The 16,832-nt window shown below is 63.5% G+C and overlaps 2 protein-coding genes across 9 annotated transcripts; one reads left to right on the top strand and one right to left on the bottom strand.

Moving 5' to 3' along the window:
* The first annotated feature begins 138 nt into the window (after positions 1 to 138).
* AEBP1 (AE binding protein 1) lies at positions 139 to 8,546 on the top strand. 4 transcript variants are annotated; one of them, XM_036230574.1, is made up of 21 exons: positions 139 to 419; positions 1,852 to 2,193; positions 2,707 to 2,769; positions 2,894 to 2,965; positions 3,044 to 3,166; positions 3,244 to 3,330; positions 3,725 to 3,802; positions 3,891 to 3,971; positions 4,071 to 4,082; positions 4,496 to 4,605; positions 4,682 to 4,821; positions 5,122 to 5,206; positions 5,285 to 5,429; positions 5,528 to 5,613; positions 5,774 to 5,897; positions 6,089 to 6,285; positions 6,381 to 6,560; positions 6,699 to 7,050; positions 7,130 to 7,269; positions 7,384 to 7,483; positions 7,701 to 8,546. In XM_036230574.1, exons 1-21 carry the CDS (start codon positions 167 to 169, stop codon positions 8,300 to 8,302), a joined length of 3,372 nt encoding a protein of 1,123 aa, XP_036086467.1. In that variant the 5' UTR covers positions 139 to 166; the 3' UTR covers positions 8,303 to 8,546. The 4 variants fall into 4 exon arrangements, with proteins under 4 accessions (XP_036086467.1, XP_016003303.2, XP_036086469.1 ...); XM_016147817.2 differs by having other exon boundaries at positions 4,071 to 4,121; XM_036230576.1 differs by lacking the exon at positions 3,244 to 3,330 and having other exon boundaries at positions 4,071 to 4,121.
* Positions 8,547 to 8,655: 109 nt separating this feature from the next.
* POLD2 (DNA polymerase delta 2, accessory subunit) lies at positions 8,656 to 16,641 on the bottom strand. Of its 5 annotated transcripts, none has more exons than XM_016147848.2 (12): positions 16,076 to 16,575; positions 15,750 to 15,787; positions 15,266 to 15,509; positions 11,536 to 11,657; positions 11,284 to 11,407; positions 10,909 to 11,023; positions 10,556 to 10,754; positions 10,260 to 10,340; positions 9,912 to 10,003; positions 9,565 to 9,692; positions 9,277 to 9,378; positions 8,656 to 8,914 (listed from the first exon to the last, which is right to left on the bottom strand). In XM_016147848.2, the coding sequence occupies exons 1-12, from the start codon at positions 16,086 to 16,088 to the stop codon at positions 8,754 to 8,756; spliced, it is 1,419 nt and encodes a 472-aa protein (XP_016003334.2). In that variant the 5' UTR covers positions 16,089 to 16,575; the 3' UTR covers positions 8,656 to 8,753. The 5 variants fall into 5 exon arrangements, with proteins under 5 accessions (XP_016003334.2, XP_016003333.2, XP_016003337.2 ...); XM_016147847.2 differs by having other exon boundaries at positions 9,912 to 10,069; positions 16,076 to 16,572; XM_016147851.2 differs by lacking the exons at positions 15,750 to 15,787; positions 16,076 to 16,575 and adding an exon at positions 16,621 to 16,641 and having other exon boundaries at positions 9,912 to 10,069.
* Positions 16,642 to 16,832: the final 191 nt, after the last annotated feature.

Below are 16,832 nucleotides of genomic sequence, written 5' to 3'. Positions count from 1 at the left end.
CCCCTCCGGGCTAGGGGGAGCCGGCTCCCGGAAGCCTCGACGCCCCCGCCCCGGCCGCCACCAGAGCTCTGAAGAGGGCGGTCCGCAGCAGAGCGCGCCACGCGGGGCCGGAGCTCCCCGCCGCCGCCAGCGCCCCGGACCCCCGCCCCGCACGCGCGCCGCGACCATGCGCGCGGCGCGGGTTCTCGGCTGCCTGATGGCGCTGCTGGCGCTGTGCCCCGCGGGGCGCCCGCAGACGGCGCTGACCGACGACGAGATCCAGGAGCTCCTCGAGGGCTTCCTGTCGGAGCTGCAGCCCGCGTCCCGGGAGCACGACGTGGAGGCGCCGCCGCCGCCGCCGCCGCCCGAGCCCACCCTGCGCGCCCGGAAAGCCCCGGGCGGGGGCGAGGCCGGGGCGCGCCCCGGGGCGGCCGCAGAGGGTAAGCGCCGGGCGGGCAGGGGCGGCCTGGGCGGCCGCGGGGCCGCTCTGCCCGGCGTGAGGACCGGCCCTGCAGGGCACGGACGGCCCCGGCGACCGGCGCGCGCTGCGCCGGCCGCGGTCACTGCTGGCTCGCAGCCTTGGGCCGCAGAGGTACTTTCGGCAAGTCCGCTGCCCAGCAGCTCTGGCGGTCCCAGTTCCCCATCCCCAGACCCCAGGCCCCCAAGGGGACTAGGCTTGAGCCAGCAGACGACTTTTCTGCCCTCTCCCCGCCTCTGTGCTGTGAGCTGTCCTACGCCCTCGCGGGGCTATTCGGCCTGTTTGTGACACACACTGGCAGGGCTCACGTCACTGCCAGCCTCAGGCCTTGCGGGAGGGGGGAGGTCCTCAGCACCCCCTGCCCGGCCAACCCCGGGAGCACTGAGGCGGAAGCGCCCCCCACCCGGCTCCCAGGAGCCAGGCGCGGGCAGTCCGCTCCTGTGAGCTGATGCATTCCCAAAGCATTTCATCCGCCTCTTACATAATCACTTGTCGGTAAACCTTAGCTGCTTATTGTGCTTTCGGGGTGGCAAGGGTCTTGTGGATCTCTCCCAGGAGACTCCGAGCCAGCATTCCTCATTCCTGAGATCCGCAGCCGCGGCCCGCTCTGGATCATTCCTGGCTCCTCCCCCACCCCGGGGGCGTGTCCTGGGACTCAGCGGGCCTACCCGCTCCCCCCCCCCCCCCCACACACACACGCATTCCAGGCTTGCTGTGCCGGCGCCTTGGGCATTTTGGGGGCTGCCCTGCTTCTCGTGGCCCCCACCCTTTAAATTTTCAACAGCATTTGCTCAGGGACCTGGAAGATTCCCGTGGGCAGTCCCAGGCCCTGTGCCTGCTTCCTGCTGCGGGCCCTGAGATGGGGGAGCAGCGCTGCCCCCAGGACTCCTTGTTGGTTATGGCTACCAACCACCCCAGACCTGACTTCTGATAGGGGATCGCCCACCAGTGCCCCTTGAAGCTTTTCTTGCCCTTGCGGGGAGCTTCAGGGAGGCCTGGCTGTGCCTGACGCCTGCTGTCCAGCCCCCCTCTGCCCTTCGTTCTGGTGGGACTTGGCAGGGATGAGACTGCGTCCCCCACGAGACTTGGGTGTCCCCCAGGCCTTCACGACTTAGTCACCTCTGCGGCGCCCGTGCCCAGCAGACTGACTAGGGTTCCCTGGCAGGCCGCGCGGACGTGGGGAAGAGGGGCAGGTAGGACTGGACGTGGCGGCAGACAGAGCCTGCGCCCCGGTCCCAGCTCTGCCACCAGGGCAGGGTGACCTAACCACGCAGTTTCCCAGTTTCGGAGCAGTGAGATAGACAGGAGCCCCTGTGCCCAGGCCGTGGGCACCCTGGGCGCCACCGGGCGGCTGGGCTCTCTGTTGATTCGACCTAAATCTCCATCTCGGATAGCACCTCCGGAAAAGGCCAAAGACAGAGGGAAGAAAGGGAAGAAGGACAAAGGCCTCAAGGCGACCAGGCCGCCGCTGGAGGGGGTCCCCAGGCCACCCAAGAAGCCCAAGGAGAAGCCACCCAAGGCCACCAAGAAGCCCAAGGAGAAGCCACCCAAGGCCACAAAGAAGCCCAAGGAGAAGCCACCCAAGGCCACCAAGAAGCCCAAGGAGAAGCCACCCAAGGCCACCAAGAGGCCCCCGGCTGGGAAGAGGCTCCCCACCCAGACCCCCTCAGAAGCCCCATGGTGGCCACTGCCCCCACCCCTCGGCCCCAGCCAGGGGGAGCTGCTGCCAGAGAGAGGTGTGTTCGGGCCCCACAGGATTGTGGGGCCCTGGCCTGCCAGGCTACGGGGGAGGGAGAGGTGGGGGTGGACCCCTGGCCACTGCTTCCTGCAGACTGTGGGGCCCCTATGCAGGCACAAACACAGCAGGGGGTTGGTGCGCCCTCGGGCCCTCTGCGGAGGATCTGGGGGGTCGGCAGCCTCGTGGAGGGGTCTGTCTTCCACTCTCCCTGGATCTGTCACCTGGACCCCACCCAGAGCCACCCCTGGCATGCTGCTGGGCTCTGAGCTCACAGAGTGTCTCCTGCTGGGTTGGCTTTGCCGCAGGGCCCCATACGCAGCAGAGCCTGGGCTCCCCACACAGCTGGCCAGCTCCCTGGCCCTGGGCTGCCCGCAGGGTGTGAGGGCAGGTCGTAGTCCAGGCCTCCAGGGGGTGAGCGGAAGCCTCAGGGCGTGTCAGCAGGCCCAGGTCTGGTGTAGGTCCTATGGCCCGGGAGGCCACCCATCCATCTGCCTGGGGGTTTGTGTTGCAGGTGGAGGCCTCCCTAGTCCCTGGCAGGGTCCAGGAGGAGAGACCCACGTGGGACGCCAGCCTGGTGAGTGGGCGCCAGCCACCTGGCCCTGGGGACCCCCGCCTCAGCTCGCCGGGTTTCCAGGGTGGGCTGGGGGGGGTGGAAGGCAGCAGTGTGTCTTCTGTGAGGCAAGCCAGCGTTTCCCCAGAGCTGGAGGAGGAGGCGGAGCAGCCCACGCTGGACTACAATGACCAGATAGAGCGGGAGGACTACGAGGACTGTGAGTGTGCCCCGCCGTCCCCACCGCGACCCCCGCCCCCTGCCTCTGGCCCCGGCTCAGAGCGCCCTCTGCCCACAGTCGAGTACATCCGGCGCCAGAAGCAGCCCAGACCACCTCCCAGCAGGAGGAAGCCCCCGCGCCCCGGGAAGGCTGATCCCCCCGGGCAGGTCGAGGACCCCGAGGAGAGGACGGAGCGGATCGGTAGGATGGGGGCGGGGGGCAGGGGGCCAGGGGGCTGGGGCTCTGGGCCCTGCGCTCGCTCACACACTCACCCGCAGGGCTGCCCTTGAAGCCCCCGCCGCCCCCGCCACGCCTGCCGCTCCCCGACTACGGGGATGGCTACGTGATCCCCGAGTACGACAACAGTGAGTCCCCAGGTCCCTGGTCCCTGGTCCAGGCCCGGCTCGACCCCCTTGTGACTCCAGCCGGGTGGCGCTGACCCTGCTGCCCCCACGTGCCACCAGCCTTGCCGTCCTTGTCGCTGTTCTCGCTCAAGCTGGGCCTTCCCGTGACACCGCCCGGTCCCTGACTCGGCTGTCCCCTGTCGCCCTCCCTTCCTGCCGTTCCTTCCCGAGCCCCAGCCTGCCACCCTGGCCTGCTGGGGCCTCCTCTCCCTTCTCTGGGCCAGGCTGCCAGCTTCCCTGGGGTCTTCCAGGCGCTGCCCCTTCTGGACCACCCTCCTCCTGGCCTCACACCCCTCCTGCCCCTCCCTGCCTGTGGGCTCAGTGTGGGCGTCTCACCGAGCTTTGTCCCCACCAGTGGACTATTACTTCCGGCCTCCTGGCCCCCCGAAGCCTGACACGGAGCTGGAGACTGACGAAGAGAAGGAGGAGCTGAGTGAGTGGGACCAAGCTGTGCCCCCACCTGCCCCCCACCTGCCTCTTGAAGCTGAGCTGATGGGCCCCTCCCACCTTTCACCCTGCAGAGAAACCCAAAAAGGAGGGCAGCAGCCACAAAGAGGAGACGGATGACAAATGGGCACCAGAGAAGGGCAAAGCCCACAAGGGTGTGTGTCTGGGGCTGGGCGCCGGGTCCTGGTGGCGGAGCAGCTGGAGCTGGGGGCTCCAGGACCTTCGCCACCACCTCTGCCCTTTGTCGCCCACAGGGCCCCGGAAGGGTGAGGAAGCAGAGGAGTGGGCGCCCACAGAGAAAGTCAGTGAGTGGGGGTCTGGATGGCAGGGCAGAGCAGGGTGAGGCTGCTGGGGCCAGCGACACCCCAACCTGGATGTCCCGCTGGCCTCCCCAACACTCTGCTCTTAAATTCTTGGGGCCCAGGGAACAGAGCGCACAGCACAGGGCAGGTGTGGGCGATGCCTGGGACTGCAGGGCTCTGGGGTGGCTCTCCCTGGGATTTCACATGAGCCCGTGGCACCCTGGGGTGGGGCATCATCACCCTGTTCTTCTGATGGGGAAGCCGAGGCCCCGGGAAGGGAGCGCAGGCTGGTGGGGAGTGGGCCCTGGGTTCCAGGGGGCTTGGTTTGGTGGGGGGGGGGGCAGTGGAGCCCATGACCTGGGGTGCTGTGTCCCCAGAGTGCCCCCCCATCGGGATGGAGTCACACCGCATCGAGGACAACCAGATCAGGGCCTCCTCCATGCTGCGCCATGGCCTGGGGGCCCAGCGCGGCCGGCTCAACATGCAGGTGTGTGTTGGGGTGGGCCTGTTTCTTGCTGGGTGGGGGGTTCCCCTGTCCGCTCAGCTGCCTGTGCCCCCGATAGGCTGGTGCCACTGAAGACGACTACTACGACGGGGCATGGTGTGCCGAGGACGAGGCTCAGACCCAGTGGATCGAGGTGGACACGAGAAGGACCACCAAGTTCACAGGCGTCATCACCCAGGGCCGCGACTCCAGTGTCCAGTACGTAGGCTCACGGGCACTTGGTGCAGGGCCGGGGCTCCAGGTCTGGCTCCAGGCCCCATTCGAGGCATTCCTGGGGTCCTCCAGGGCCCTGGCACACTCCTCAGCCATGACAGTGTCCACGCGTGCAAGCTACGCGTCCACAGCCGTGCAGCTGGCACGGGAGCCATGCCTGGCGCCAGGGCCAGCACCACATGCCAGCTCTTAAGTTCCTGGGCCCAGGAGAGGGAGCTTGGCCGCCTGAGGTCTGGGACCTGGGCTAGGAGAGCAGCCTTGCCCTGACCACTGTCCGCTCCCTAGTGACGACTTCGTGACCTCTTTCTTCGTGGGCTTCAGCAATGACAGCCAGACATGGGTGATGTACACCAACGGCTACGAGGAAATGGTAGGTGTCTGATCCCTCGGCACCGCTCCCGTCCTCTGGCCCAGGGTGGGGTGCAGCTCTGAGGCCTGCCTCTCCCAGACCTTCCACGGGAACGTGGACAAGGACACGCCCGTGCTGAGCGAGCTCCCGGAGCCGGTGGTGGCCCGCTTCATCCGCGTCTACCCGCTCACCTGGAATGGCAGCCTGTGCATGCGCCTGGAAGTGTTGGGGTGCCCGGTGTCCCGTGAGTGCAGGGGTTGGCCTGCTCAGGGGGTGGAGGGGGTGACCGGAGGGAGGCTGGCAGCTGGTCAGCTCAGGGCCCTGCCTGCCCACTGTCCGCAGCTGTCCACAGCTACTACGCACAGAATGAGGTGGTCGCCACCGACAACCTGGACTTCCGGCACCACAGCTACAAGGACCTGCGCCAGGTGAGGACGTGCTCCAGGGGCCGGGCCCAAGGCTCCCAGGAGCTGTGCCCCTGCTCCAAGTCTGGCCCCATGCCAGACAGCGTCTGAGGGAGGAGGGCCAGCCCTGGCCTCCGGGCGGGGGGTGGGGTGGCGGTGTGACTCGCGCGCTGCCCCCGCCCAGCTGATGAAGGTGGTGAACGAGGAGTGCCCGACCATCACCCGCACGTACAGCCTGGGGAAGAGCTCCCGCGGGCTCAAGATCTACGCCATGGAGATCTCCGACAACCCCGGGGACCACGAGCTGGGTGAGAACACCGCCCCCCACCCCGGGACTGGAGACAAGGCTGTGGCACGGCAGCTGAGCCTGTGCCTTGGGGCACCTGTGCGCCACCCCCCGCCTGCCCCCGGAACCCCTGGGAGCGAGGCCGGGTGGCACCGTCTCTCGGAGTCCTGAGCCTCGAGAGCTGGAGATGGGGCTGAGGCTCTGCCCTTGCAGGGGAGCCCGAGTTCCGCTATACCGCCGGCCTCCACGGCAACGAGGTGCTGGGCCGCGAGCTGCTGCTGCTGCTCATGCAGTACCTGTGCCGCGAGTACCGCGACGGGAACCCCCGCGTGCGCAGCCTGGTGCAGGACACGCGCATCCACCTGGTGCCGGCGCTGAACCCCGACGGCTACGAGGTGGCGGCGCAGATGGTGCGTGCGGGGGAGGGGGCTGGGACCGTCGGCAGGCGGGGCTGCGGGGGGCTGGGGGGCCCTGACGCAGCCTCGCTCCGCCCCCACTGCCCCAGGGCTCTGAGTTCGGGAACTGGGCGCTGGGGCTGTGGACCGAGGAGGGCTTCGACATCTACGAGGACTTCCCGGATCTCAACTCTGTGCTCTGGGGAGCTGAGGAGAGGAAGTGGGTCCCTTACCGGGTCCCCAACAACAACCTGCCCATCCCTGAGCGCTACCTGTCCCCAGACGCCACGGTGAGGCAGCCAGCGTCTAGCCGGCAGGGCTCAGGGAGCAGGGGACCCAGAGACTGCAGGGCATTGGAGGGATGGGCGTGAGGGTGGCAGGGTCCGTGTTGGGGGCCGGGAGCCAGACCTCACGCGCGGGCCGCCCAGGTGTCCACGGAGGTCCGTGCCATCATCTCCTGGATGGAGAAGAACCCGTTCGTGCTGGGGGCGAACCTGAACGGGGGCGAGCGCCTGGTGTCCTACCCCTACGACATGGCGCGCACACCCAGCCAGGAGCAGCTCATGGCTGCAGCCCTGGCTGCTGCCCGTGGGGAGGACGAGGATGAGGTATCCGAGGCCCAGGAGACCCCGGACCACGCCATCTTCCGCTGGCTGGCCATCTCCTTCGCCTCCGCCCACCTCACCATGACCGAGCCCTACCGCGGAGGGTGTCAAGCACAGGACCATACCGGCGGCATGGGCATTGTCAACGGGGCCAAGTGGAACCCCCGATCTGGGAGTAAGTTAGTGGGGAAGGGGCCGCGGCAGGGTGCTTGGTGTGGGGTGGGGGTGACCGCGGCTCTGTCTGCCCCGCCCAGCCATCAACGACTTCAGCTACCTGCACACCAACTGCCTGGAGCTGTCCATCTACCTGGGCTGTGACAAGTTCCCTCACGAGAGCGAGCTGCCGCGGGAGTGGGAGAACAACAAGGAGGCCCTGCTCACCTTCATGGAGCAGGTGCGGCGCTGGGAGGGGATGCGCCGGCCCGGACGGGGCCCTGGGGGCTCCTGCCCGGAGGGGCCACGCGGGGCAGGGGCCTGCACGCGGACACCGCCCTTCACCTTTCTGCAGGTCCACCGCGGCATCAAGGGGGTGGTGACAGACGAGCAGGGCATCCCTATTGCCAACGCCACCATCTCCGTGAGTGGGATCAACCACGGTGTCAAGACAGGTACCTGTGTGCACACCTCTTCCCAGCTCCCTTAGGTCAGGGCCCAAGTCGTGTGCAGTCTTGACAGGGGAGCCCAGGCCTGCCCAGGTCCCCCCAGACAGGGTCTGCAGCAGGCAGAGGGACAGCTGGGTGGTGCCAGGGGACTCTCAGAGAGGACTGGGGCCGGGGGTGGGGGGGGGGGCGTCTCACATGCACTGAACCCCCCTTCCCTTTGCAGCCAATGGGGGCGATTACTGGCGCATCCTGAACCCGGGTGAGTACCGCGTGACAGTCCAGGCGGAGGGCTACACGCCGAGCGCCAAGACCTGCAATGTGGATTACGACATCGGGGCCACCCAGTGCAACTTCATCCTGGCTCGTTCCAACTGGAAACGCATTCGGGAGATCTTGGCCATGAACGGGAACCGGCCCATCCCGCACATCGACCCTTCGCGCCCTATGACCCCCCAGCAGCGGCGCCTGCAGCACCGCCGCCTGCAATACCGGTTGCGCATGCGTGAACAGATGAGGCTCCGCCGCCTCAACGCCACTGCGGGCCCAGCCGCCCCCTCCACGCTGCCCGCTGCGGCCCCCACGCTGCTCCCCACTCTCTCCCTTGCCCCGTCCCCCACCCCCAACTCCACCCTGGGGCCTCGGCACGTTCTGCCCGAGACCACAGCAGCCTGGGAGGACTCTGAGACCGAGACCTACACGGAGGTGGTGACGGAGTTTGGGACTGAGCTTGGGCCAGAGGGTGAGGATGAGGAGGTGCCGGTCGCTGGCCCCGAGTTCCCCTTCACTACAGTTGAGACCTACACGGTGAACTTCGGGGACTTCTGAGGACAGGCCTGCCAGTGTCGAGCCCATGCTGCTGACCATGCCACCTCAGCCGGCTGGGCAGTCGTCGGCACACCAAGGGCCCCTGGTGTGGGTGTGAATGTGACCGATACCCAAGAGCCAGGACCAGTGGCAGTCCCTGGGCTGCCTGTGGCCTCAGGGAGGCCAGATGTTGCGGACTGGGTGGGGGCAGGCCCTGAATGCAGGACAGACTTCTCGGCCACACCAATAAACCAAGCTCACGGCAGATGTGTCGCTGAGTGCTCACGTGCTGGCCGGCTTGGGGATGGCCGCAGGGAGACCTGCAGTCGCTGTGGGTGCCCTCCGAGGAGGGCCGGGTCCAGCATCACATCTGCCTAGGAACTGACCAGGCTTTATTTAGAGAGAGAGCACTACAGTGCTGACCCAGCTGGGAGGGGTGGCTGGGCCGCTCTGGGCAGGCTGCCTCTGTGGCTCAGGGCCCCAGACCCAGGCTCTCCAGGTCGTCGTCCTCTGCCCCGAAGCCTGAGAAGCTGATGGGCTGGCAGGCCAGGTGGCGCAGGTTCACAAGGCAGGCAGTCTGCGTGGCACTGAAGTCGGGGACGGCCACCAACAGCACGGTCTGGCCCTCAGGGCCTGTGGAGAAGCCATATAGGAACCCACTTCAGGGTCTGGGTGAGCCCCGTCTCAGAGGGAAGTCACATGAGTAGACAGGAGTCCCCCATGAGCACTGTGGGAGTGCTGACCACAGTGTTGGCCACAGTGCTTTGGACCAGCGATGGAAAGGGCTGAGGACACCCTAAGGGTCACAGGGTACACACGCTGCGTGATGAGCTGTGACAGCATGGACCACTTCAGTCAGCGCTGGGTGGACCTGCGCTGTCCTCCCCGGGGGAGGGGCTCCAGGGAGGGCTTTCTTCTCTGTGAGCACTGTCTCCAGGAGAGAGCAAGTCCCTGGTGACAGCCTAGGTCTAGGGCCCCCAGAAGACGAAACCTACCTCGGATGACCTTGGAGCCAAAGCGGGGGGCGCTGCCACAGAAGTAGACGTGCGGGCACTCCAGGAGGATGAACGGGTCGGTCTTGTAGAAAGGGTAGCAGCCTGGGGGGAGGGCCGTGGCTGAGGGCGTCGCAGCTGGCCACGGGCGGGGAGGGGTCCAGAGCACGCTCACAGCCAGCATCCAGCTCTGGGGTTTCCGTTAGGCCATTGCCCAGCCAGTGATCACGAGTCCTCTGGGCACCACGGGGGCCTGGCAAACCGCCCCACGGGGCTGAGGGCAGTCCTTACCCAGGGTGTCAGGGGCTGTGGGGCTTATGTGACGGACTCGCAGGGTCCACTCCAGGATCTCCAAGTGATCCTCCATGCTGCTGTACCGGAAGATGTCACTCACGTTCTGGCCCGCGGTGCCCAGGAACCTGCAAGGCAAGGCTGGGCTGACCCTTCCCCTGGGGGTCGCCATCTGTACTCCTCCAAGGCCGGCCCTGAGCTCACCTGGCATTCTCCTTGGGTGTGTCCCAAGCCACCCTTGAAAAGTGTCCAGTTCAGGTGGGCCCTCTGCAGTGTAGGACCCTCTCTTCATGGTGCCACTAAGGCACAGGCCAGGGCTCAGGCCGGGGTGTGGCTGTGTTGGTTACCTGACTCCATCGATGGTGGCCTGGTAGGGGTTGGTGACCAGCTGCAGCGTGGAGTAGGCGGTGGCCAGTGGGAACATGCAGGGGTGCAGGGGCTGCTGGGGGAGCGTGTAGTTGGTTGGGTCAAATTCTCCTGGCATCACGTCCACGGGCACTGAGGCCTGCAGGGCACAGGGCGGGGGAGCTCGCAGGGCCCAGGGCGGGGGAGCTCGCAGGGCCCAGGGCGGGGGAGCTCGCAGGGCCCAGGGCGGGGGAGCTCGCAGGGCCCAGCACCTGCACACGCAGCCCCTCGGGGCCTCCGCCTCCCTTCACCCGAGTCCCGAGTCCCGCCCCGCCAGCCTGCACACGCACGCTCAGCTGCAGGAGGATCTCGTCCAGCATCTTGACGGCCTCCACACTGGCTGCCTGGGTTTTCTTGGTCAGGTACTTGGCCTAGGGGTGGAGACCCATACGCTGTGAGGTCCAAGCAAGGCTTGGGTCACAGGGGTGCCTAGGGCCCCTGCCTGGGTCCCCAGCTGAGAGCAGAGCGAAGCCCCTCTCCCGGGGACGGGGCAGGGCCCGAGCACAGCGGCCCCTGCATCGCTGCAGGCCCTGCCCATCAGACTGGGCGGGCAAGCAGGGCTGCGGCAGGCCAGCGGGCGCCGTACCTTGGTGATGGAATCTCTGCTCTGCGTGCTGTGGCTGAGGAGGTTCCCGGCGAGGATGACGCGGGACACCTGGGCGGCGCTGCACTGCTCCCCCTCGTCCCCGAGCTGCCCCGTCACCACGTCCACCAGCAGCTGGGTGCCTAGCAGGCTCTCGCCTCCGCCACCACCCAGGCCCAAACCGGACACCAGCAGCACAAACCTGCAGAAGAGGTCAGGGTCCTCCTGGGGCCACAAAAGCAGGTGCCCTCTCCCCCCAGGTGCGCCACATGGAGTCACAGGTGGGCAGGGACATGGAGCCCAGTGAGTGTGATGCCCCTGGACCACTGCCTGGGCCCCAAGCACCTGCTTCTCACCTGTCCTGGTCAAGAGGCGGAGCAAGCATCTGGGGCGCGAGCTCTGCGAAGCAGTGGTCCTCCACCGCGAACTTCCCGTCGTCCCTCACAGAGCCCAGCACGGCCAGCACCGTCCCTGGGGAGCAGTGGTGTCAGGCCCCAGGCATGGAGCCCGAGGGTCACACCTCCGTCCAGGCACCCAAGCTGCAAAGCCTGCTGGTTCCCCTCTGCCTGGCTGGCAAACTCCCACTCAGGACTGCTTCCTGCCTTCAGATTGAGGCAGGAAGCGCTGGCCTCCACCTGGGTGTCACCCACTGCCTGAACCAAAACCCACCACTCCGGGAATGAGGGTGGGCCCCAGCGTCTGGGTGCACAGGCCACCGCCTCACGCCCCACCTGTGACCAGCTTGGACACGTTGATGGAGCCTTCCAGTCTGATTCGCTGCAGCTCGTCCTCCAAGACCAGCTCATCGTCTGGGTGGATGTACTTGCTGCGAGGTGGCTGAGGCAGCAGGTTGTGCTGGAATGCAGGTGAAGGGTTGTCTGGGGCCAGAGCCGGCCCGGGCCCCGTGTGTGTCAGTGCCGCGGTTCCCTGGGTGTCCTCAGGGAGGTGTTCTGGGGAGGCCCACATGGGCCGGCGGGCCTCACCTCTTCGCTGACCTCCCGCAGGATGGAGGGCTGGAGCGGCATGGCCTTGAAGAGCGTCCCCACCACACAGCACTTCTCCCCAGGCTGCAGCTCATACAGCTTCTTTATTGGCACTCCACTGCCTGGGCACAAAGAGCGCGAGCTCAGAGACCAGGTGGCCCTCCTGGTTCCCCACAGGCTTCCCCTAGCATGACAGCTGGGGCCTGGGCTTCTGCAAGGGGAAGAGACCACCCAGTCCAAGGATCCCCTGCATCTAAAGGGTCACATGGCCACAGGACAAAGGAACTCGGTGTGGCCGGGCCCTGGATGGGTGCTGATGTGAGAGGCAGACATGCAGAGGAGGCGATTTGACGATGGGACAGAAACTGCAGTGATGTGGCCACCATAAGCTAGGAGAGGCAGGAAAGACCCGCCCCGGAGCCGCCAGAGGGCGCGCAGCCCTGCCCGTCCGCTCAGCAGACGCCTGGTCTCCAGCACCAGGAGAGGACAAACGTCTGTTGTTTTAAGCCACCGAGTCTGTGGCTTTGTGTTTGTTACAGGAGCCGGGGAAATCTCATGCAGAGTGTCAACTCATCTATACCAAACTCTAACAATGGGTTTTGGAGAGTTATGCTGAGTCTCCACATAGCCCAGTCCTAAAACCATTGCAAGTTCTCTTAAGAGTATGGATTCTTCCACCTGCCCTACAAATGCCTCATCCTCTGAGAACAGATCCCCCAAATTCAAACTTCACATTCCCATGCCCTATTCTGCTCCACGGAGAAGACATGTGTGGCCCTCAGGGGTTGCTCGCATGAGTGACAGGAAGGGGTGCAATTCCGAAAGTGTCAGTGCAGATCCCAAGCCTGGGGCCAATGCCATCAGGAGGTGATGGGTGGAGTGCATGAGAGACCAGCCCCTTCCTAAGCCCAGCTGACTCCAGCGTGAGCCCTTCCTGCCAGGAATAACCAAGAATAGTCCATAGATCTGCACCCTGAGGAGCAAAGAAGAAAAGAAGGCCATCAGCTCCAGACGGACACGCCGGATGCCATGGAAACCAGACCCCAAAGCCCCAGTGTCTGAGCCCTGACTCAGCCGCAGGTGGCCGTGCCGGACACAGTGTGTGGAACTCCTCTGATGGCACCCCAGAATGGATACCATCGCCCACCACATGGCTGAAGGAACTGAGGCACCGAGGGACTAAGTGATACATCCCAGGCGGCACAGCTGGCACCAGGCAGAACCACAGACCCCTGTGGCAAGGGCAGGACACCTGCCCATCCACGCAGCATGCGGGCACCAGTGTCTGCCGACACCGAGTGTGAATGCACAAAAGGGTCCCCCCCGGCCGGTGCTGAGCTCATGATCTAGAGACAGACAACAGCAGTACACGAGGGCTCGGCCGCTGTGACAAGTGCCGCAAACAAACAGGAGCTAAGCCCGAAGATGTGAAGAAGGCCCTGATGACCAAGGTGGCCTCTTGAAGCGTGATATTTGAGTTGAGGTCCTGAGGGAACCAGGGGAAGGAGCATCCTGGGGAAAGGGCAAGATGTGTGGCGGGTCCAGGAAATGCGGCAACGGACATTGGTGAGCTCCATCCGACACAGACTGCAGCTTGGAGGGGACTACCGGTCACACAGGGAGGCCACGTGCAGGCCTTCTGGGTGAAGCCAGCACCCACCGCCAGGCCAGGGAGTGACTGCTGCTGGCTGGCCAAGGCCCCATTCATTGTGGGCAGGCCGCAGTCTGAATCCCTGACCCCAGCCTGTGAGCAGGGCCAAATGACTGTCCTCCGTCTTTGGGTGTTCTGGTAGCAGCAATGGTGACTGGAAAAGCAATCTGATACCCGAGAGAATGCTGCTGTAAAGACCTAGGTGGTGGCAGTGACATTGGGCCTGAGAAGGGTGTCCCTGGGGGTTTCCAGGAAAGTGAGGAAAAGGCCACTGGGAGCCAGAGGGCGATCCCCCCTCCTGACCCCCACCATGTGGCAGAAGGAAGGCGTAAATGCTTTTGCCTGCAGCAAAGCAGCAGCAGTGTCTTTGATAATGAGTATGACCATGGAACCAGGAGATCCGGCCACCTGTGATAAAACCGGCCTGTGGATCTACAACCAAGGATGCTCTATCCAGCAAAGCTGTCATTTAGAGTCGCAGGACAGATAAAGAGCTTCCTAGACAAAAATAAGCTAAAGGAATTTATCAATATCAAGCTAGTATTACAGGAAATGTTGGAGGGACATCTTTAAGAAAAAAAATCATGTATCAAAAATGTGAATAAAGAATGGTAATAACTATAGACCTATCAACATGTACCTCAAATGGAAAAGAATTAAATGCTCCAAGAAAAGATAGGGTGGTTGAATGGATAAGAAAAATAAGACCCCTACACATGTCACCTACAAGAGGCCCACTTCAGATTAAAAGACACAAACAGACTAAAAGGAAGGGGATGGAAAAAGATATCGCCTTGATGGACCAAGAGGGTGTTGCGCTGAATGAAATGGGTTGGATAGAGAAAGACAAATATCGTATGATTTCACATGCATGTGGAATCTAAGGAACTAATATACAACAACAAAAATGGAAACAGAATATTTTGAAGGCTACTAGGTGGGAGGGGTGTTGGAGGGATGTTAAAAAAGGACAAAGGGATTAAGAAGTACAAATAGTTACAAAATAGACATGGAGATATAAAGTGTAGCATAAGAAAAAAGTCAACAATGTAATAAATATGTAAGGAGAGGATGCTGGATTTAATGAGGTGATCACTCCTGAGTTATACAGATTTCTAATCACTATGCTGCACACCTGAAACTGACATATTATTATATGCCAACTATAATTGAAAAAAACTCATTGACTTGTACAATGTAAATATGAGTAACTAATTGTCTACTATATTTCAATAAAGTTGGAAAAAAACTGGCCTATGGGATGGAGGCCCTAGCTCCGGTGCTTCCCGGAGCTTGCCAGTGGTTCCATTGTGCAACTGGCACTGGGAGCAGTGAAAGTGGGTGAGACGTGGGTCCACCTGCTCAATTCCAGCTGAGAAACGTGAACAGAGAATTGAAGACTGCATGGAAAGCCACTCTCAAAGGGTGAGGATGGGTGATGCAGTGTCACCCAAAAGCTGAAGGTGGGGCCCTGCTTCCCTACCAAGAACAACTCAGCTGTGGGAGAGATCACCAAAGAAGAAATGAGAAAAAAAATGTTTGCATTAAACACAGGATTAGCCACTGACTCCAGGCCCTGTACTAGGGAAAGACAGAAGATTCACGTCCAGCAAGTACGAGGGCCAGGCGGAGACGCACGGATGTCAGTGGACAGAGGCAGTCCCCTCGAGAGCAGGCAGGTGTCTCCTTCGACCTGGCTCCCAGGCAGGGCCTGGCGCCTGGCCTGCCAGATGGAGGTGCTCGCTGGCCACAATATGGGCAAACAGACAAATAATCGGCACTGAAAATAAGGAAAAACATTTCCCTATGCCAATGAAGTGTCACTTACTGCCAGAACTAAGCCCCACCTTGTCCCAGCCACTGTATTAAATCTAACTTTAAATGTACAAATTCCTTATTTTAACCCTCAGAACTACCTGCAGAAGATACTGAAGCACAAAGAGGTTAATCTCCCCAAGGGGACTGGGAAGTGAGATAGTCAAAGGAAGGTTCCAGTTCTGCCACGTCCGTCCGCATTTGTAAAACCCCAGCTGCCTCTGGGCTGGTGGAGAGGAAGTGCTCCCCCAGGTGGTGGCTCACCCCAGTGCTGCTGGGCCCGGCTGGCCAGGAAGGGCCCCATCTGGACGAGGCGGGCGGTGTAGATGTGGGCGTACTGCTGGCTAAAGCTACGCTCCCCCAGCCGGAAAGGCTGTGAGCAGTTGGTGTAAGTCACCACGGGCACCCGGGCAAAGGTGGCGCTGTTGGTCGACGGCGGGGCCAGCAGAGTGTGGGCCCTCTGGGCAGCCTGCTCAGAGAACATGATGTGCTTGGTGTGTCCAGGTGGCTGTGACAAAACAGAAGAGAAGGCAGTCAGTGTGGGCACACAGATGCCTTCCTGCAACCCGCCCCCCCCCCCCCCCCCGTGGCAGGGCCATCCCTGTTGCACCCCCAGGAAGAGAAAGGTGTAGCCCCAGCTGACCAGGGCCAGGCTGCGCCCGGACAGGACGGTGCTGGATGCCAACACCTTGCTCTGTCACGCTCATCCAGAAAGGGAGGAAAGGAAAGCTAGGGAAAGGCCTCCCACCTGGAGCTCTCCAGACCTGTCTGGCCCAGATAAGCCTGCTGTAAAATAAGCCTATTATTAGATAATAGATATAAAACGAGTCAGCCAGTCCTTTGCTCAGAACTCTCTAAAGGTTCCCCATTTCACTCAATAACCCCCAAGTCTCTACAACGGCCTCCAAGATCTGCCCCACTGGTCCTGCCCGCATGTCCCCCACCAGGAGGCCCACACTGGTGGTGTCTCCCTCACTCCTGGCCCTCAAGTCTGCTCACATCTCACCTTCTCACATCTACAACCCTCCCGGCATTTCTGCCTCTTCTATATTTACTGTTTCTCAAGGCATTTACCTGACAAACGCATTTTAAGTTTACTGTCTGCCTCTTCTGACCATATCAGAAACTCCAAATGCGAGAGAGACCAGCACTCGACCCCTTTTTTGCAGCAACCGCACTCCGAGATGTGTTGTGGGCTTCGAACCCCCGCACGCTCCCAGGACCCATGCAGCCCGGCTAGGCCACTTCATAGGCCGGGATCACGGGTTCGCACGTGGTGGGTCACGCGAGACGTGACACCAAACCGACTTCTCTTTCCTGTACCTTTTCTCTACAGCAACTAGGTAAGCTGGGCCCTATTTCTATTGGACAGGTCTAGGTAGGGGCGGAACCTGAATTAACTCTCGCCTCGACGTGCACGGGGCGCGGGGTAGCGGAGGGCGGCAGCCCCGCCGCAGTCCCGGAGCGGGCCCCGCCGGCACCCGCCCGCGCCCGCGCCCTGGGATCGGCTCGGGGGCCACCGCAGAGACGCCGCTCAGGCTGCGCGAGACGATACGGCCCGCCGCCCGCCGCCGCCCAGCACCCCCCAGACCTCTCGGGCAACGCCGAACCCCACTCACCTCCCCGCGCGCCGCACCCGCCAATCTGCGCGCCCCGCCCGCCCACCGCCGCAGCCAGCCAATCGCCACGCCCCGCTCTGCCCGTCACCGCGGGCCCGCCCACCGTCGCGCGCCGCATCAGCCAATCCGCGCGCGCCCCGCCCACCAGTCCCGCGCGCTCTGCCCCTGCACGCTGCGCATGCGCGGAGCCACGCCCCCGCCCCTGGGCAGCG

This window comes from Rousettus aegyptiacus, unplaced genomic scaffold, assembly GCF_014176215.1.
Source record: "Rousettus aegyptiacus isolate mRouAeg1 unplaced genomic scaffold, mRouAeg1.p scaffold_m13_p_13, whole genome shotgun sequence".
Lineage (NCBI taxonomy): Eukaryota > Metazoa > Chordata > Mammalia > Chiroptera > Pteropodidae > Rousettus > Rousettus aegyptiacus.
This window is presented reverse-complemented; position numbering and strand designations above follow the sequence as displayed.

What these genes read in the sequence shown, in the direction of transcription:
- AEBP1 (XM_016147817.2), top strand. Translation starts at nt 167, where the DNA reads ATGCGCGCGGCGCGGGTTCTCGGCTGCCTGATGGCGCTGCTGGCGCTG. An exon ending in CCCCGGGGACCACGAGCTGG is followed by an intron (nt 5,898 to 6,088) that starts GTGAGAACACCG and finishes CTGCCCTTGCAG; the next exon opens with GGGAGCCCGAGTTCCGCTAT. An exon ending in ACCTGTCCCCAGACGCCACG is followed by an intron (nt 6,561 to 6,698) that starts GTGAGGCAGCCA and finishes CGGGCCGCCCAG; the next exon opens with GTGTCCACGGAGGTCCGTGC.
- POLD2 (XM_016147847.2), bottom strand. An exon ending in CGTGTCCAAGCTGGTCACAG is followed by an intron (nt 11,024 to 11,283) that starts GTGGGGCGTGAG and finishes ACTGCTCCCCAG; the next exon opens with GGACGGTGCTGGCCGTGCTG. An exon ending in CACAGCCCCTGACACCCTGG is followed by an intron (nt 9,379 to 9,564) that starts GTAAGGACTGCC and finishes CCCTCCCCCCAG; the next exon opens with GCTGCTACCCTTTCTACAAG.